Source organism: Megascapheus bottae, unplaced genomic scaffold (assembly GCF_031878675.1).
Source record: "Megascapheus bottae isolate mThoBot1 unplaced genomic scaffold, mThoBot2.hap1 HAP1_SCAFFOLD_40, whole genome shotgun sequence".
Taxonomy (NCBI): Eukaryota; Metazoa; Chordata; class Mammalia; order Rodentia; family Geomyidae; genus Megascapheus; species Megascapheus bottae.
In genome coordinates, this window is record NW_028327715.1 from 3,934,836 (window position 1) to 3,956,506 (window position 21,671).

At 43.1% G+C, this 21,671-nt stretch overlaps 1 protein-coding gene across 1 annotated transcript in view; it reads right to left on the minus strand.

The window, feature by feature from the left end:
- Positions 1-21,671, minus strand: part of LOC150039365 (uncharacterized) — a 42,624-nt gene that overhangs the window by 12,261 nt on the left and 8,692 nt on the right. The window contains exons 3-5 of the mRNA XM_090327872.1: positions 13,948-14,149; positions 13,522-13,676; positions 6,115-6,181 (exon numbers count right to left, since the gene is read on the minus strand). Coding sequence (XP_090183998.1) covers positions 6,115-6,181; positions 13,522-13,676; positions 13,948-13,953 — 228 coding nt within the window. The 5' untranslated portion in view covers positions 13,954-14,149. The remainder of the gene's footprint in view (positions 1-6,114; positions 6,182-13,521; positions 13,677-13,947; positions 14,150-21,671) is intronic.

A 21,671-nucleotide genomic window follows, 5' to 3' on the forward strand; every position in this document is an offset into this window, starting at 1 on the left:
CTCACTTTTCATATGCTCCACTGTATTTTCACAAGGTAGTTAAGTGTTGCTGTCTCCCCCCACCACTCCCCAACTGCATAACCATGATTCAGGGTTTTCTTCCCTTCCAAACGTCTGCTTGTTTCTCTCTAGGAAGTCTACTGACTGTCTACTTTTATGAAGGCAGTGCCCGCATCCCTGTTTTCAGAGCTGATTTCCATAGGTCAGGTTATTTAGGGGCTGCAGGAGCTGAGGTGAGATCAGCACTGCCACCTAGTGGTGAGAGATAAGATTCCAGCCCTTTTTTTTTTTTTTTTTTTGGTGGGTCATGGGGCTTGATCTGGCCTGGGCACTGTCCCTGAGCTCTTCAGCTCAAAGCTACCACCCTACCCTTGAGCCAAGCCTCACTTCCATTTTTCTAGATGTTAATTGGAGATAAGTGTCTCAGGTTCTTTTATGCCCAGGCTGGCTTTGAACCTTAATCCTCAGATCTCAGCCTCCTGAGTAGCTAGGATTACAGGCATGAGCCACCGCACCTACACCAGCCTTTTCTGAGGGTGAGGGAGAGGAGTGTGAGGAAAAAGTAGTCTTTTCTGTCAAACTGAAATGCTTTTGTATTGTATATTGATATTTTTTGGTATTATTTGCTTTTTTAAAATATATTTTTATTGTAATTAATAGAAGGGTTACATGATATTTGCCAGATAAATGGTGCATTAATGCCCACACATTGAAACCCTTTCACATGTCATGGTCCCCATTTCCCTTCCCCCCTCTATTATTTGCTTTTTAAAGACGTATTTCTGTGCTGTGTATGACCTGCAGCCATGTGAGGAATGCAAATCTTGTGCCAAAGGAGTTGAAAGAGTGAAATTGCAATTATCAGCTGTGCTGCTGTGACCCACTGGCCAAATTAGGGAGATAAATATTTATCGAAGGAATTCAAAGAATAAAACTGCAACTGCCAAGTGTGTTGCTTGTTAGAATAATCTTTATCAATGGAATTAAGTCCCCCCCACACACATTTTTTTTGGCCAGTCCTGGGCTTGAGCTCAGGGCCTGAACCTGTTTTTGGACTTTCTCAAGGCTACAGCTCTACCACTTGAGCCACAGCACCACGTCTAGCTTTTTTCTATGTATGTGGTACCGAGGAATTGAACCCTGGTCTTTGTGCATGCTAGGCAAGCACTCTATCACTAGGCCAAACTCACGTGCCCCCCCTTTTTTTTCTGTGGGTCACGTGGCTTGAACTGTGCCTGGGAACTGTCCCTGAGCTCTTTTCAGCTCAAGGCTACCACCCTCCCCCTGGGTCTGGGTCGGAGGTGTCCCTGAGCTCTTCAGCTCAAGGCTACCATCCTACCCTTGAGCCAAGCACCACTTGTTTTCTAGAGGTTAGGTGGAAATAAGAGTCTCAGCTCCTTTTGTGCCTGGGGTGGCTTTGAACCTTGATCCTCAGATCTCAGCCTCCAGAGTAGCTAGGATTACAGGTGTCAGCCATGTGCCCCAGACCTCCCCCTTTTAAATGGGAGCTTTCTGCTGACTTCATCAACCTCTCTCACTGTATCTGCCAGCCACTCTGTTCCCAGTTCTGCTTTCAGACAGCTGTGATGAAAAAAAAATTGTAAATCTTTTAAAAAAACAATCTAACGTTGGTAATCAGTTATATTTAGAATGTGAGCCTAACTCCTTGACAAGGGACAGATTGGACTGGGATAAAAACCTACTAAACTGCTCTGCCCAGTGTGCCTGCTTAGCTCTGGGTAGAGTGAGGCATTGCACCCTTTTGAGCAAAAGTAAATTGCTTGACAAAATTTGTATCTCTTGTGTGTCTATTCATTCCTGACACTGGAGATTTGTGCTTTTTTTGTTGCTGTTTTTGCCAGTCCTGGGGCTTGAACTCCCGGGTTTGGGCACTGTACTTGGACTTTCTCAAGGCTAGCACTCTACCATTTGAGACACAGCACCACCTCCTTGGCTTTGTATGTGGTACTAAGGAATCAAACTTTGTGCGTGCTAGGCAAGCACTCTAGCACTAGACCATGCTCCCCTCCTGCCCAGAGTTTCTAACAGGAGGGAGGAAAGGCCAGGAGCTGAGGCAATCTTGCACATCTGTTCACTTTTGAGCACTAAGTGGCAAGCAAGAGGGACAGGGCCCAGGCTCAGAAACAGTCTTTCCTGTCCAGTCTTGTTTCTATATTCAGGAAAATCCTTCCTAATGTTGGACCAAAGTCAACTCTAGTAATCAAAGAAATACAGCTGCATTTAGATCTTTCAGGAAATACTAGCTTTTTAAAATAAAAATTAATATGTCAGTTAATTATCAAAAAAAAAGTTCCTAGGAAGCAACTCGGAGTGTCACAGTGGACACACTAATCATCAGATCAGGGTGATAGGAAGAAGGGTAAAAGAAAGCATCCCCAATAAACTTAAAACCAGACTCTGCAGTTCAAGTGTAACTTGAAAAAGGAGCCAGACTTCTTGGACAGAGAAACAAAAACTCCAGTAGAACCTGTTAACCAGTGAATATTGTTTACCTACGAGACAGATCACAGGCAAAAACCCAAAAAGAATCTCACAAAACACTGGACCACAGCACTCCTCTCTTAACCACAATGACCCAACATTTGTTGCCCTGGCTACAGAACTCCACTGCCTAGTGAGGAGCAGACAAACAGGGTATTCACACACAAACAAAGGGACCAAGGACAGAACACAGGAGTTTGCCAGGTCTACAGAGGCAGAGCAGAAGGTTTTTATACAGACTTTAAAAATGAAGCTATAACTGATAGAGGAGCTATGTATTAGAAGGCAGGAAAGACAATTTATCTGAAGGAAACCACAGGCACTCATATCAAGGTTAGTGAAAATAGCACATGGAATGGTTTTTGGTCACACTAGGCCAGCTGGCTACTTGTTGATATCTTCTCTTGGGAAGAAACTATCAAAATCAGGAATCCAGAGCTAAGAATCATGAATCTGACTCTCCTAGTGTAAGAATTGTAGGCAGCGGCGGGTCCTTCTTTCTCTCTGCCTTTGCCCTGCAATACTGAACCTCAGCTACTGCTGAGGAAAGACTTCACAGAGTTACTGGAGCATTTACCCAGCATCCACCGCAGGCCAGGCCGCATGTGAGGCCTGCCCCAGCCACAGGTTGTGGTCATGAAGATGCTGCTGGAAAGTACAGGATGCTTTTGTTTTATTATCATTATTATTATCATCATCATCATCATCATCATCATCATCATCATCATCATCATTATCTTTAAGTAGTTTTACAGAGTAGTTGCCATTGAAGAAAAACATTTATGAAAAGACTATAGCTGAAAAAATGTCACCCCTGGATAAAATCAAGCCAGTGATTCCAAAGTCACAAAGCTCAAGGTTGATTTTTTGTGTGTTCACACAGTCAACGAACTGTCAAATCTGGACTGAGGAATTGCTTATCAATAATTCATTTTTATAGAAGGTTGAAGCCATTATTTTCAAAATTATGAGTCTTATCTGTCGCTTTCATCAACAACTTCCACAGATCTCAAGCCAGGAAATTCAATATCATTTCCTGGGTTGTCCTATTTAATTGTAGTTCACAGACAATATAAGACACATTTGGATTTTGGTTTTAAATGGAAATGGAACTCTACTAAGTACAGTAACCTGTGGATCAACAGAAGTCAATCAAATGGAACGATTCAAATTCTACTTTGTGGTAAAGCTAAAGGCATTGACGCCAGAAATACCTCCTATTAGAAATTCCTCTATATGAAGTGTTTCTCCTCTACATAGGATCTGAATTATTATTATTATTACTCTTTTGCCAGTCCTGGGACTTGAACTCAGGGGAGCCTGGATGCTATCCCTGAGTTTTAGGCTCAAGGTTGGCATTCTATTATAGTGTTAAATTATGCATATATATACATATATATATATATTACAGCTGGGAGTTTGAGGTTTAGGCTCAAGGTTGGCATTCTATTATTCGAGCCATTTCCAGCTTTTTTGTGGGTTAGAGATAATAGTGTTATGGACTTTCATTCCCAGGCTGGATTTCAATGGTTATTCTCTGATCTCAGCCTTATGAGTAGCCAGGATTACAGGCATGAGCCACTGGCACCCAACTTGAATTCTTTCTTTGATTAAAATAAAAGAAAAAAATATATATATATATTGCAGCTGGGAGTTTGACCTAGTGGTAGAGTGCTTGCCTAGCATGGACAAAGACTAATGTTTGATTCCTCAGTATCACATACATAGAAAAAAGCCAGAAGTGGTGCTATGGCTCAAGTGGTAGAGCGTTATCCTTGAGAAAACCCAAGGACAGTGCTCAGGCCCTGAGTTCAAGGCCCAGAACTGGCAAAAAATACATTACAGCCCTGAGTTCAAAGCCCAGAACTGGAAAAAATACTTTACAACTATGTTGAAAGCAAAATAAATACCTTATGGATGGGAATGGGAAGGAAAAACTGTAAGAGACAGGGTGACTCTGTCCAGGAAGAAATGTACTCTTTACCTGGCTTATATAGCTGTATACCACCTTTACAATAACAATTTACTTTTTAACAAAGGTAAATATACCTTTATTTAAAAGGTATATTGTAATTAAAAGGTCACCTTTTTGGTTGATCTGACTATTCAACTGGAGATGAGAGGCAAGAATTTGAACAGCTTTTAAGAAGCATGAAAATTAGTAAACACACTTTTAAATGTCATGAAGCATAACCAGGTAATTCAATGCAGAACATTTGCAAGGATACAAAAATGCTGGCAGATAATGTGATCAATATGCCTATTCAGAAGGCTAGGCAATATGACTCAATCTTTTGGATCCATCTGGTGGTATACTTACATGAATCACATAATGTACCGGGCAGTTTATTTTCAAAATCCGTTGGCACAATTATGCCTTTTTAGAAAGTAGAGGGGGGAGGGTCAGTTCTAACCAGCTGATGAACAGAAAAAGACAATTTCAGCTGGGCACTGGTGTCTCAAGCCTAATCTAGCTATCCAGGAGGCTGAGATCTGAGTATCACCATTCAAAGCTAGCCTGGACAAGAAAGCCCTTGAGTCTCTTATCTCCAATTAACCACCAAAAATCCAGAAATAGAGCTGTGGGAGAGGGCTAGCTTTGAGCAAAAATCTTAGGGATAGCTCCCAAGATCCTAAATTTGAACTACACACACACACGACAATTACATACTCGAATCCATATACACACATATATTGTATATATAGTAGATAATAGGTAGATATTGCAACTGTATTTTGAACATATTCTCTAACCATGTACAGAAAATCTAGGGCAACATGAAGGAAAATATGGTTTTTTAAAAAACTCACCTCTAATGTAAAATGTAAACATAAATGATTATATAAAATCATGTTATTCCAAAGTTTTATCAAAGCAAGATGATAAAGGATGAAAAGTATACTTGTTCATGCCACTACTTATTTTATAAAGATCAAACAATTAAACAAAGTAGAGAAATGTTTCATTTTTTTGTAATTCGAGTTATAGTTATCACAATTTGAAGTCAAATTCAGATTGTACACATTAATTCTTTATCTCAAGAGCAAAATTTTTCATTTAATGAGAAATAAAAGTATAAATATATCTATCAAGCCTAGGAAAAGCAAGTACAAAATGTGTCCCTTAAAGTCTGCTTCATTATCTTTAACCTAATTTGATTTCCTTTTTTTGTAGGGCTAAGAAGAACAAGGTGAAGCCTATAATCAGAATAAGCAAGAAGTCTGAGTCTCTTTTAGAAATACAAATAGTATCTGTCAGTGCCCTCACCCACCCAGCCACCCAGGGGTATCCCTCGATGCTCCCAAGAAACCCGACGGTGGAAGGGGAAGAGCACAGGACATTTTTAACCACAACACTTGCAAACCTGCAAGCCACCTGCCTTCCAAATCATAGAGAGTGCGTGCATCTATGTCATTCTCAATACTCAGGGCAGCCCTTTTACATCACCCACCTATCACCTAAAGATAAGTTACACAGAATGCATTCCCAATGATGAGGAGTTAGGAAATCATTCCTTCACTAGTCTGTATGAAATTGATATTAATTATCATCATTCAATTATAATAAACACTGCAGTGAAGTAAACTCTAGTCGTCGTTGTAGATACTTACCAATAGTTGCTTAATTTCATCCCCGACCATCCTCTCCAAATGGGTACAAGAGTAGAATTTCATTATGCTGTGAAAGAGAAATGTAAATCAAATAAACACACACATGAAGAAAATGAAACTGTCCTTAGAAATTTTGTTTCAAGGAAGTATTCATCTCTTTTTTTTGGAATTTTAAAAATATTTTATTTGAAAATTTTATGCAAATTGAATATTATCTTTTCACTTGGCAATCTTCTTATAATTATATAATATAAAGAAACATGATGATTACTTTCACCACAGCCCATATAAAGTGTATCCCTAAGCCCCTCAAAATTTACCCCAGTGTGCCACGTGAAGATGATCATCTTCTGTAGGTGACTCCCAGCACATCTGAGAACCCCTGTGCATAGCCAAGTGTCAAATAGGAATTATCAAGAATATTTGTAAAGCATTTAATGAGGTATGAAAATACTTTTATCCAAAAATAGAATCATAAAAACTTACACAACATGAATTGTTATGAAAAGTAATTTTTACCAAGTCTTTTAAGTTAAAGGAACTGGAGCCATGGCTTAGTGGTAGAACATCTGCCTGGGAAGTATGAGGCCTCAAGTTCGAACCTCAGATCACACACACACACACACACACACACACACACACACACACACACTCACTCTCATAGACTCACTCACACATACACACCCACACAAGTTAAATATACAACTGAAGAACATCTAAACAAATTTGATTAAATTTCTATCCGGGGCCATAATTATACTTCTAAATCATTCATTTGAGTAACTATTAGAAATTCAAAGCCTAGTGATTACTTCATATAATATCTGAATTATTTCCTTCAAATCAATTGGAATTAGTCAATTTCTCCTCTTGGCTTAGCATTTTCCTCCTAAATATCTTCTGAGTAGGAGCAACGCTATCATTTTCCATTGTATCCTCTAAGAGTCTGCCACATGAGTTCTCCCCAGAGCCCCCAAGCCACGCATGCACTTGTCCTAGGAAACCCTAGAAGGTCCCGTCCCTGACCAGGCCACTCGAGTGACACAATACCTCGAAACTCATGTGCAAGAATCATGGAAAGACATGATGAAGCAGCAGGACAACTGCCATGACTAATTCCTCATAATATCTCTGATTACATTAATACCTGGTAATGCATAATCTGCAGTATAAAGGTGACACAGATTCACAATGATAATGTCTAGCAGCAATAATAATGTCTTTGGGGGTAGGAAGGGCAGGAAGATAAAAGAAACATGTACTTCCTGCCAAAGTAATCAATGCCCAAAGTAAGAAACAAAACATATTAGATTTACATTCAAAAGCATGTGAAACTTTCTCAAGTAACTATAACTAAGATTGCTTGGAATAGAAGAGATTGTCTTTAAATAGTGGTAGCAATAATAATCGCTGCCATTGTTATGAATCCCTACCACTGAATTGTATTATAGTAAGAGATGTCACAGACATCATTTCTGATGTCTGAAAACCTGGGTAAATAATTTATAGAAAATATAACCCCATAAGAATGTCTTTATATTCAAAGGTTTAAAATTTTTCCATCCCAGCCTAGCTAGCAGCTTTTAAGACATCAAAACTACTGAATATCTATCTCCTCTACCATCTTTGGTTATTCTTCTTTCTTCCAATTCCAAACATACAAATGAATTTAGGACATTCATACGAGATACATTGTCTCTGATCTCTGTAAATATTTTTAAAAGTTCAGCAATATACAGGAACTCTTAACTGCTAATAATATTTCAAGTTTTACAAACCAAACCTTTAGGAAAGGCATTAAAGGCATCAGGTTTACTTTATACTCAAACAGGAGATATTACAGGTGAGGCGGGCGCCTTACCTGGTACCCGAGCGGGCTTGGGCGCTCGCGGATCTCGGGGTGCAGGTGGCGGCGGGTCCGGGTCACCATGATACATTTCATCTTGCTGTTCAGTCGACAAGGGAAATTACGGCTACAGAAGTGGTACACCACTCTCCCTGACAAAGAGAGGAAAAAAATAACCCGGGGAATTGTTCAGATTATTCTCTCTCGAGGTCATCGAACAAGCAGTTTCATTGACTGGAAGGAGCTCAAACTTGTTTATAAAAGGTCTGCGAGCTGGGTATCATCTTTAATTTTGAAAAGGCATATTTTATCCTTGATGAGTTTATAATAGGTGGAGAAATTCAGGAAACATCCAAGAAAATAGCTGTCAAAGCCATTGAAGAGTCTGACGTGTTACAGGAGGAGAGAGAGAGAGAAAGAGGAGAGAGAGGGAAGACAGTGTAGAGGATGCAATTCCTAGTGTCTCCACTAGGGACAGCAGCTGGTTGAGAAGAGAAGCTCAAATGACAATGGAAGAATCCATGAACAAACCTACAGTTTAACCGACTTGAAGACTCCGAGTGCTGCAAGTGCTGAATTTTAAATCCTCATTGTTTTGTATCCAGTGCAGAGCCATGCCACAAGTAACTTAAAGAAAGGGATTCTTACTTAACTAGCAAATGTTCACGTTGGCTAATATAGTATATTTGAAATGTCTATGTCTATAGTATACTGTATATGATGACTTAATCTGCCTCTGTGTTGGAGATAACTGCTGTATAACTTGGCAGACTGAATAGTGTGTAAAATTTTAAAACTCCATGAGATTATTTGTAAGAAATAATTGCAATATATATTTTTGGAATTTGATTTTCTGAGGGATGAAAAACTATACATAGTGTAATAGCTCCTGCTTATGAATACATTGTAAGTATTCATCTCTTAAAGAAAAATAAATGCACGTGGTAAATGAGCACAATGTCTTAGATGTAGGAGGCCAACATGTTTCTGAGCTTTACATCCTATTCAACCATGGACATAGTTATCAAGGGTGTGGTTTCAGTTAATGTTCCACACATCCACGTGCAAAGTGGAGGTTCGGGGCCAGTCCTGGTGCCACGAAGAGGTCGCGGACTGTTCAGAGGGGAAACCCAGTGGGAGGAGGTTAGGAGACTAGGTCGGCGATGGAGGATGGAGGGGACAGGCAGGAGGGTTGGGGAGGACGGGACAGGGCTCACCTCCCCTCCAGTCTATTCCCCATCCTAGCCCAGGAGGACCCGCGTGAACGGCTCCAGAGGGAGGAAGGGGAGTCCAGGGCGGTGAGGACCCGCGCTGTCAGCCATTGAGTCACTGGACCTGCGGAGCCGTTATTTCTGGGTCCTCAGCGGAAGGGGCGGTGAGATCCGGGAGGAGCAGAGTGGACTTCTGGGGTGGGCCCTCCAGGGTCCAGGCCAATCAATTCTCTACCTAAGGACAGGGATTCCCTTCCCCCTGCAGAACAATGTGCTGTTGAGCAGGTAAGCAGCTCCTGGGAATCTAGGCTGGACCCAATGTCTAGGCTCTGGCCCAAGTTGGTGCCCCGACATGAATCTGCTTGAATCCTGGGAAGTAGCATGCTAGGGACAACACCCACACTGTCTGAGGGTGGAGCAGAGGCACGGGCTGTGAAAATGCCTGTCCTGGTCCATGCCTTCAACAGCTGGGTGTGCAGAATTGTGGGTGGGGCCTAGAGAAGCTCCCCTCTCATCAACACCCCTTTCTCTCCATTGTGGCCTCACTGTCTGAGACCTTAAGCAAAGCCTTTTCCAAGTTCTAAAGGTGATTGACGTTCTTTCTGGGGTCCTGAACTAACTGTACCTCACTAGGAAGCACTAGAGGGACACAGAGAGGACACAGGCTGCCTCGAGCAACATCCTTACTGCATAGTGGAAGATAGGGAAATCACACCCCCAGCCCAGGTGATGGGCCTCCCTAATGTCTGAGAGTCAGGCTTAGGGACCTGGATGGTAGGTTACTGGACCTGTCAGTCTTGTGTCTTGTGTCTTGAACTTCAGACTCTCTAGGTTCCTGTGACCTTGTCCTCTCACCTGAACCTAATTCATGATCAGACAGCACAGAAGCCATTAAACCAGGCCTCCTGTACTGCACCCCATCTCCTGGCTCTCCTCAAATCAACCAGGTTTCCCACTTCAGCTTTCTACTGTATTGATGTACCTTGTTGCTATTGGTTTTCTGCTCATTCTTTCCTCTTCTACTCTTATGGCACAGTTTTCATAGAGTGTTAAGTATTCTTGCGAAGCTGCTGATCATTTTGACAGGAATCTGCCTGCAGATGCTAACTTTTTCATTAAAGACTCTCAATTTGATCTCTCCAAAGGTGGTTTGTAGACCTGGGAGTTTGGCCTAGTGGTGGAGTGCTTGCAGAGCATGTCCGAAGACCCTGTTCAATTCCTTCATACCACATACATAGAAAAAACCCGGAAGTGGTTCTGTGGCTCAAGTGGGAGAGCTCCAGCCTTAAGAAAGCCCAAGGACAGTGCTCAGGCCCTGAGTTCAAGCCAAATATGTGATTTGTAAGCTGGGAATGTGGCTTAGCATGATAGAGTGCTTGCCTAGCATGCATGAAGCCCTGGGTTTGATTCTTTAGCACCACATTAACAGAAAAGGTTTGAAGTGTTACCCTTGAGCACATGCTGCTCAGGAACAGGACATAGGCCCTGAGTTCAAGCCCCCCCAAGACTGACAAAAACATAGGACAAAGAGAAAGTGGCTTTTCTGCATCTTGCCTACTGGATTAACCTTGCAACATTAGCACCTCCTACTACCTGGTCACAGAACTTATCCTGCCTCTGTCATTCTAATTCCTTTCTGGATCCTCACTGAAGACAATGCATTTTGTCTATGGATGCAAATTCTCCTCATGAGTTAAAAATGACCTCATATTTAAAGGGAAGAGAAATCAAATCACAAGGAAGACAAAGTCTTGCTAATCTTTGATTCTGAACATAATTTTCCTTTGTCCTGACAGTGCTATATTCACCATTGTAATTATGTTTATATTAAGACAGTGGCATCTAGACCCTTAGCTGCCAATGACCATTCTTAAGTTACCACATTCAGGACAAAGTTTATTTTTTAATTCAGAGCCCAGGTATAGGTAAAAGAGTTCCTCAACTCCACATGCTCATTTATTCATGGGAGGCATTGATTTGGCTCAAGACTTCTTTTTCCTCTCACAAAATATCCTATATGAAAATAGTCATATATGAAATAAAGCTACTGGTTTTTGTTTGGAACTGTCTGCTGTAGGGGATAAGAAGTTGCATTGCCTTAATTGTTTTATCAGTAGACGCTAAACATCCTGGAGATACAAATAAAGGGGAAAATGTAGCAGAGTCTTCTGAATAAGGGGACCGCAACCAGGCCAGGAGGCAAATGCACCTGTCTTCATCTAGGAGATGCTACTGTGGGCTACAGTCCCTACCAAGTCTTTCACACCTATCTTGAGGTCTTCCCTATATTCTGGTGAGGTGGCCATTGGTATCCTCACCTTGTGTGTCCCTGCCAGCTCACACACCTTTCCAGGAGCTGAAGTGTTTTAGCCAATGAAACATTTGTCGGGACAATAAGGGAAATGTTGCAAAGGCAGAGAGTACTTCCTGCACAGCTCCTCTTTCCCATTCACACTGTGGCTCTGCTGTCTGCACATAGTATCCTAAAGCCCAGAGAAGCTGCCTTACCTCCACAATGTATCCTTGTTCTCCCATTATCAGGATGAGTGAATCATTATAAAGTAGAGGCGTGCATAGTGAACTATATTAAAGTAAAGAAAAATGAAGGATCTAGTCAAACTTTTTGTTTGAGGTGTGTGTGTGTGTGTGTGTGTGTGTGTGTGTGTGTGTGTGTGTGCTGGTCTTGGGGCTTGACCTCAGAGCCTAGTCACTGTTCCTTTTGCTCAAGGCTAGCACTCTACCTCTTGAAACACAGCTCAAAGTTCAGGGGTTATTTTGAGACGATTGCCTTCCATAACATGTGGGTCTCTGTCTCCTATTTCACTGGGAAATTGTGAACTGAATGGAACTGCTCTGAAGGAAAGAAGCGAAATGAAATCCTGTTCGTTCATGTCTAGTATCTCATGTAATCTTGCTCCACAGTAAGCCATCAGTGGGGAATGAATGAACACATAAATCCATCCATCTGGCATGTACGTCATTTTCTTTATGGTATATGTTCTTCCAAATTAATCAAAGTAGGATATGAAATAGAAATTTAACAGTCAGGTAATCCCATGCATAGAGACAGTAATTTGGAACCAGAGATTGAGGGATTTGGACACCTGAAGGATCACACTTTGAGAGAAGCCTGGAAAACAAAAGTTTAGTGAGAAGCTGTCCCCATGAAAAATCTAGTTGAGTAGGGTCATGGATGTCTATTCTGAAGGTAGAATGTGATCTGAGCCTCCTAAAGCATGGGCCACCAGCCCACACACTGAATCACAAAAAAGGAGACTTTGGACATCCGTTTGAATGGACAGACCTGGGGACAGCTTGTCTCTAAGCCTCAGGCTTTTCCCAGACTCTTCTTGATGAAGTAGCTCACCAGCGCTGTGGCCTCTGCTGATACTCAGCAAGCACCTCGTGAGGGCTGCTGATCTGGACCCCTGCAGGTGGTCCAGGAGGGTGATGCACACCACTGCAACTGCCAAACACAAAGACCCTGTCAACCCCAAGGGCCAGATCTCTAGCTTCATTCACAAGAATCAGACCAAGCATGGACCTGGGAGCCTCAGCCTGTGCATGCCCTAGGCAAGTCTGCTATGTCCACTCTGACTCAGGAGAGGATGGGGGATGAAGCAAGCAGGGAAAGGCACCATGGTTGGCTCAGGAACTCTAGAAGCTTTGTCCTTACAAGCATCACCTTGTGCTAGGTCTCCCCCACCTCTTTCCTCGGTTCTGAAAGAAAAGTCCTACTAGGCCAGGGACAGTGGCCTACACCTGTCATCCTAGCTACTTGGGAGATGGAGATGAGGAGGAAAATGATTCATAGCCAATAGGGTAAAGGTTTAAGATCCCGTCTCAAAGGAGTTGTGGGGTTTCAGGGCTAAACTCCCAGTTACAAGATAGGTAGAAGATTACAATGCAAAGTGGCCTGGCCAAACTCCAGACTCTATCTGAAATATACACACAGCAATAAAAAGGACGGGAGCATGGCTCACTTGGTAGTGCACCTACATGGCAAGAGAAGGCATCAAACTCTGACTTCATACCTTAGCCTATCAGAAGGAAATAAGTTAATGTCTGAGCTAATTGCAAGGCAGGCTCTCACCTGTTCTGTACAGCCTAGAAGGCTAAGGTGATTTGACCAAGGGAAGACTATGGGGACACCAACGATGCTGTCACCATCACACAACATTTTCCCCAAGGGTGCAAGGGTATCAGCTCGGTGTGACACTGACCTGTGAGCCCAGTGCATAAAAGCCCAAAACATAGATTGGGGTGGGATAGGAAAAGGTGGCCTGGACTTCAGGATTGGCCAGCAGAGCAGAGATGGTGGAAGAAGGATGCCCAGAGGCCATCATGTACCTGCTTACAACAAAGGCCACACAAACTCCACATGGCTGCAAACACCGAAGATTCCATCTCGATGTTTCAGATGCCAGATGCGTGGGCAGCTTGAAGGGAGGCCTGCTTGTCCTTTTCCATGTAGGAGCAGAGGGCATCATCCAGGTGGCCTCTTCCTGCAGCACACACATGGGGACTCTGTAGTGTCAGCTGCTATCACAAGGTGGCACTCTGCCCACACTCAGCATGGATGCAGGGGCTGCTCCCCCAGCTCCTGCCTGCTCCTAGCATTGCTCCTAGCCACTGCTATCTCCACCAGGAAAAGGCTGAGATGGGGTGACAGCCAAGGTGCTGACAGCCCACCCTGGACATCCTTAGAAGCAGAATCAGGGCAAGGAGGGGCTCTTGAGTCTAGATTTCACCCCCACACACACACACACCACACACCTTCATAGAAGTCCAAAGTGCACATGGTATTTCCCACCACAGTAGTGAGCTTGCTCAGGTCTGCAGCACCAGCTCCTGCACCAGCTGCTCATCCAGGTTGGTCCTTCAAATGACCCGTTTCCCCAGGACAAGCTGCTCAAACTCCAGCTTGAAGCAGGCATCCACTGCCTGCCTGGTAATGACCATGGCGCCAGCAACAGACCTGAGGAAGAAGCAGATGTTCACAGCTGTGCTGGAGGCTCAGGCAGGGCACAGCACAGATCAGGGAGAAAAGACCAGGATCCATCACAACTCGGAATCCTAACAACTTAGGAGAATGAGATAGAACGATCATCATGCAGAGCCACCTGGGGCAGACAAAAAACTACAATAGAAGTGGGGCTCAAGTAGTAGATTGCCATCCTGAAGAAAATAAAAAGCCAAGTGAGAGTTCAAGACCCCTCTATACAATGAAATGAAAAATACATATAACATAAAACATACATTTGCCTAAAGCATAACAATCTACACCACGTATACATCATATAAGGTATGGTGGAACAACACTGAAGTAAGTCAGTTTATATCGCTCTAACACCAAGTCTCCCTCATTTGTCATAATCAGTAGAAACCTTGGGCTCTCCTAGCAGAGATTTACAATAGAACAAAATCTAGAGACATTAGACCAAATAGTATGCCACTAAATGTAAGGACCTCCAGGAGAAGGAAACAAAAGCCACATAATGAGTGACTGTTATCCTTAATGTACTATGTTATCTCTCATCTCTTTTGCCATCCCTTGGTTATCTCATATTGTTACAATATTTCACCCTGTTATCTGATATATTTTATATATGCTTAATTGGTTATTTGAAATTGGATAGGGAAGGGGGTAAATCAAGATAAGCGGGGGGAGAGTGGGAGAGAAATGGGGACCATGTCATAAGGAAGGGTATCAAGGTTTGCTAAGTTATGTACCTTCTATCTGGTGAATATAATGTAATCCTCTATTAATTACAATAAAAAATAAAAAAAACACCCTGTATCTGTCGATTAAGTCCATTTGGTTCATAGTGCCATTCAATTCTGATATTTCTTGGTTCATGTTTTGAGGACAGGAGTGGTCTGGGTATCCTGCCTGTTGGAGACTGAGGCATCATCACACCCACAAACACTAGGTTGGACTCCATCTGCACTAGCAAATGAAGTGCTGTTTGCTTCATTAGTTTAGATGCAACAACATGAGAGCTACATGTGTAAAAATTGTTAACACTTCTTAAGAGATCAGTTTCTTCATTAATCTGAAATGATGTTCCCATGTTTCTTTCAGTTTGTCTCTTGTAATTTTCATATTCCTTGTTGTGTACGTTCAGTGCTTTAAATATTGAGTATCTAGTCCTTCTTTTTCCTGATCTTCTCTGATTGGTATCCTGAAGGCCTCCTGCAGGGATCTCAATGGAAAACTCACTTCACCTGGAGAGTCAGATACCTGTCCCCAAACAATTGAGAACACCCACTGAAAAGGAAAACGGTTTATATTGCCTCATGGTTTGGGTCAATGTATCTGTTGGCTATATTGCTTTGTGCACAGTACATCAAGATAGCACCATGTAGTTGAAGAGGAGGCCTATGGTATATTTTATATACTTTACTTGTTTAATTGAAATAGAGAAGGAATGGGGAAACACAGATGATTGAGTAGGGGTTGCGGGAGGAAAAATGAGAAAACAACATAGGAAGGGGAATCAGTGTTCAAGAAGTTATGTACCCAATGTGTGAAGAATGTAACTGTAATCCCCCATCCATCTCCCTGACATTAGAATACAATTAAAAGGGGAGGCCTAAGTACCTCACAGGGTCTGGAAGAGATACGGGGAGAGAGAGAGAGAGAGAGAGAGAGAGAGAGAGAGAGAGAGAGAGAGAGAGAGAGAGAGAGAGAGAGAGACAGAGAGACAGAGAGAGACAGAGAGACAGAGACAGAGAGACAGAGAGAGGCAGAGAGAGAGAGAGACAGAGAGAGACAGAAACAGAGACACAAGACCCCCTCATCCCAATATCCCATTTAAGGGCACACTCACAGTGACCTAATTTCTTCCCTCACTCCTCAATTACCCCAGTACTGAGGACCAGTGGAAGAACATAGACCTGAGTTCAAACATCCAAGAAAGCACTGGAAAAACTTAATGCCATGTGTTCATGGGCTATATCAGGTCCGTCATGGACGTAGAGAGGAAAAGTATTCCAGACCTGACTCAGGCTCATGACAAGCAGCAGAGAGGAGAATCCTAGGGAATGGAATGGCATCATCACTGCTTGCATTTTCCTCGGCAGGCCACGCGAAGGTCTATGACATAGAGTCCACGAAAGGACCTTCAGATATTGGCCTGTCAGGAAGGTCACGACAACAACAGTGGGTCCAGCAGTTGAAAGGAAAAGGAGATGTGATACAAAACAGTGAAAATTCATAATAGAAACCAGGCGCCAATGAGGAACCACTGTACTAATAGCTTCTCAGGGGCTGAGATGTGGAGACTGAGGTTCCAAGCCGTCTCCAGAAGAAAAGTTCCTGACACTCAAAGGTCAAAAGTAGAAGAGTGGCTGAAGTGATAGAGTACCAGCCTGGAGCCAAGAGGCTCAAGGACATTGCCCAAAACCAGAATGTAAGCCTCACAACTGGCACCAGGAAAGAACACAAACATTAACCACTTCATATCTGTCTTCCAAGCTCCATTGGAGGCATAAATAGGAGCATCCCAGTCCAGAGGTCAGTGTGGATGAGGGGACATGAAGGGACAGGTGTCAAGGAATATCATAGGGCCTGGAAATGACATCACCTTTCCAAGCTGAAATACAGTGTCCCCTAACCCACTGCTGATAGCCACACACTTGGACGAAATCAAATTTTCCTAACTCCATCAGACAGACAGGATTCAGCCAGGCCTCAATCTCAGGGCCCTGTGAGGACGGTCTTGTGGTTGTAGACTGAGAGACTCTGTCAGTGGCCAGAACATACGGGGCTGAGCCTCAGTGCTTTTCTGTTTGCAGCTTGGGACATGGTGGAGTTTAGCCCTGAGGCCTGTCTACCGAGCATCCCATAGAATCTTACATGACTCCTCTCCTTACCATTGCCCTGTTCTATCTCTTTGAAGTCACCAGCTTAGGACATTGGAAATTGTGGTTAAAGGGATACAGGACTGGGCACCAGGAGGCACAGAGCCCATCTGTATCTCCTCTAAGGTGGTGTGGCTGCTGCACCCAGGGCTACCTGGGGAGAGTAGTATTGAACAGTGGCTGAAACTCTGAATGGATGAGGTCATGCTCAGGACTAGCAAGTGGTGAGAAAAGGGGTCATCTGGGGAGGGTGTGTCAGAAGGAAGGGCTCAACTGAAGGGCCCTGCACAGATGACCTCACTTCCTTCACAGTGGAACTTAGAACCTTGGTATCCCGGCAGCCACAGTCAACACAAGCCCCCAACTGCTAACTTGTGTGGCTAACAGACGTTCAGGAGATGTTTGCCAGATTTTTCTCAAATGGGAGAGGCTTGGGCCTCATGGAAGAGCACAGAGGGTGCCTGGCCCACGTCTGTCCAAACAAGGCCAGGCCTGGCCGTGGACACTTCTGGAGATGCTGTTACTGGACCCAACAGGTGACATGGGGAGGTTCAGGGCAGTGAGAGTCTGGGTAGTTGAACATATGTAAATTTCCTGGTCATTAACGGCTCTCCTCTCCCTATGTGTGTGTGTGTGTCTGTGCTTGTGTGTATGTGTGGTTAATAATTCTTTAAGTAATTCACCTGACCCTATGTTCGCATATTCCACGTGCCTTTTTCTTTTAGCATAGAGCTGTTAAGTATGCTTTGTCAATAGTCATGTGCATGCGTACTAAATGAATGACAAACAAAAATTAGGGATGTGTACTCATATTCGTTGACTCTCTGGCTAATCCACACTCGTGTAAACATGTGATGACACACTACTCAGGATGAAACATAAGGAGTATGCTTGGTCTCAAAAGGGAAGGCCAGGGGAAAGTCATCCTAAGGGAACACAAACATTGCCAGGGGCTAAGTTCTTTTGGCTAGAGTCCCTCAGCTTTCCTGTCTCAGGTTAGTACTATACCGCATGAGACACGTTCCTATGGTACCACGTGGATACTTGGACCTTTAACTCTCACAGAATTTCCTCCATAGGCTGCCTTTGAATCTCCTTGACATCTCAGACTCCAGAGTAGCTAGAGTGCAGGCATAAGCCGCTATCACTGAGCCTGTTACTTTCTTTTTTTTAAATTAATTTATTTATTATACATTCATTCATTTACTTACTTATCCTGACACCCAAAGTACGTATTTTTATATTTTTATTGTAATTAATAAAAGGGTTACATGATATTTGCCAGATAGAAGGTGCATTAATTCACATACATTGATACCCTTTCACATGTCTAGGTACCCACTACCCTCCCCCCCCGTCTTGGTTTTCTCCCTTTCCCTATCAAATTTCAAATAACCAAATACAAATAAATTCAATATATCAGAAAACAAAGTGAGATACTGTAACAATATGAGATACCCAAGGGACAGCAAAGGAGATGAGAGATAACAGAGTACATTAAGGACAACAATCATTCATTATATGAGCGTGTTTCTTTCATCTTAGAAAAGGAATGAATCAAAGCAAGGCAGGACAGATGATTTTTGGACTGTTAGTTTGCTTGTTTTTGTTATGCATTGAACTCGAGACCTTATTCTTAAGATAGACAACCCCATGAGCCTGTAAACCTTAATCACTGTTCTTTTTTCAATAAGTGGACTCCTCGTTAGTACATGATTGAGTATGGAGGACACTCAATGGGATAGGAGTACCTTGCTCCAATCCTCCTTATGAATGGTGGTCATCCCATAAGCATGAGGTTCAAGAGACCCGTGGTCACCCACCCACACAGGACTGCAGCCTCTCAGAAAATGTCACTGGAATTGCAGAGAACATACACTGGACTTACAACACATGGTATTCCATTTAAATGCACAGGGCCGGGAATGTGGCCTAGGGGTAGAATGCTTGCCAGGCATGCACAAATCCCTAGGTTCAACTCCATAGTACAACAGAAATAGGAAAGCCTGCAAAGAGGTGCTGAGAAACAAGAGGTAGAGCCTTGGCCAGAATCTCTAGGAAACACTAAACCCCAAATAACTACTCCAAAAAAACAGGCAGTGACCCTGTGGCTCAAATGCTAGAGCTCTAGCCATAGGAAAAAATAAAGTTTAAGGACAGCTCCCAAGCATGTATTTAAAGATATCCAGACTGGTAAAAGAAAAGCAAAATTAGATTTGGCAATTCAGTCTAGGCTTGTGACAATTACTTACATATAGCCATAGAAGAGAGAGATGCACAAATATATAAGTGTGTGTGTGTGTGTGTGTGTGTGTGTTCTCAAGAAACTCAAGGGTATGATGTAACATAGTGGAGATAGAAAGCAGCTGCTCTATGTAGTCAAGAGTTCCAGCATCCCTAGATCTAATGACTCTCCTCAGTGTGTAGGTCTTCCACTGTTAAAGAAGCTTCATTCTTGGACAGATGTTCCATGTCTGATGATGTCCTGTAATGCTGACTTCTATGCAGTCCAATAATTGCTAGAAAAGTGATTTCACTGCAGAAAATGGACAAACATATTTCTGAATTCAAATAATGCCAATGGGGCTAATAGGCCTCAAAGGAGTATGTCACCAGATGACCATGAAACTCACATTCAAGAAGCTGCACACAGAACATTCTCCAACAATGATCCACTGTTAGGATACACAAATAGCCTAAAAGAATACCAAACATGCACATCATTCCTCATATCTGGCTGAATGTGGGGTTTCTATGAGGTTACACCATAAAATAGACTTCTGATTCAAACCAGTAGAAAGAGATAATGAAGGACACTGCATATTAATGAAGGGAATGATCTAAGGGGAAAACACTCAAGAAGAGGTAAATATTGATGCACAAACCAATGAATCAACTATTATACTTTAAAACAGTGTCCTGAGGCTACCCAAAGACGATGGATCCGTTCAACAATAGATGTTAACAATCTACTCTCAGCAAAGTAAATGTTAACCCAACTAAATCATCTGTGAAGACCAGGCTGAAACATCTGACAAAACAATTACCCCATACACTAATCTGTTTGCCATATATATATATATATAAATATAAATATAATAGACAGGTATATATACGTACTCAGAAACATATCTCTATGAACGACACTGTATAGAAAAACATTTTTTTCTTGTGGGGTTTTGCTGATTCTGTTTTCTTATTTCTTTCTGTACACTTGTTTTGATGTCTATCTTGGGTAGGAACATAGAACTCAGGACAAAAGTGTGAAAATGTTCATCACTGATGTTCAATAGACATTGTACTGAAAGAAATCTAGACAAGTCACATGTAGAAGCAGAAGAAGGAAACTGATAGTTTGCGGAAGGAATGACACTGGACCAAAGGAAAAGAACTCAATACATATCCTATGTAACTGTAACCATTCTACGCATCTGTGAAAATAATGTAACTTCTTTACATAGGGATAAAAATCACAGTGAGAGCCTGGTTGGTGCTGGTGGGAGGCTGAGATCAGAGGATCACGGTGCCTGTGCAGAAAAGTCCCCATGAAATGTTCCTCACACATAGCCACTGGGGCTTAAAGCTGTAGTACTCTAGCTTTAGGCAAAAAGAGCTCTAGAACAAGATCCAGGTCCTGAGTACAAATTCCTAAAGACAGGAAGGGCAAGGTTGGAGACCTTGACAATACCCAGGTGCTCATGGGATCCAAGCTATGTGACCGCAGCTGGGAGAGCCTGCGGGCTGCATGGGGTCCTCTGCAAGCTGGAGGAAGGAGGGGTCCAGTCCTCCACCTCACTCCTGAGGGCAGATGTCCATTCAGCCTCTCAGGCCCCTGCCAAACTCTCTAGGAATAAGTGGGAGAATGTGGGGGGAGCGATGAAGACACCAGGAAGACAGCAGAAGCACACGTGTGTCCAGGAGCAGGTTAGAAAAGAGGTCCCTGTGGCTGGAGAGACATGACACAACACACTTCCCAGTGTGTTCCCCAAACCCACTGCTGACAGCCACAAAATGAAGTCACACTTCCCTTGAGACCACACTCAGCCAAGCTCTACCCAGGTGTCAATCCTCCGGTCCCAGTAAGGAAGGGGTTGTGCCCTGTCTAGACAACAACTGTGTATCAGGGACAGAGCACCTTGGCCTGAGCCTCCGTGATTTTCTACTTGCAGCATGGCAACTGGTGAGACTTGACCCTGAAGCCTGACCACTGGGGAATCCATAGCATCTCTCAGGAATCTTCATCTTAAGGTTTCCCTTTCGTGTCTTAGAAGACAAGTGAGGAGCAGAGTGGGACTTGAGAGAAAAGGGGTTTAAGGTTGGGTCCCGTGAGGCTAAGAACCCAATTGTGTCTCCTCCATGGTGGTGTCTACTCCACACAAGTCTACCCCGGGACCATAGAATTGAGGTGCTGGGGTAACACTGGACAGCTATGTCCTGCTCGGAGCCAGCAAGAGGATAGAGAAGGGGACCTTTGGAGAGGGTGTGTCAGAAGGAAGGGGTCAATTGAAGGGACCTCCACAAATGACCTCATTGCCTTCACAATGGAACTTAGAACCTTGGTACCCCAGCACCCACAGTCAAAACAAACCCCCCACAACTCACTTGTGTGGCTAGCAGACGTTCAGGAGATGTTT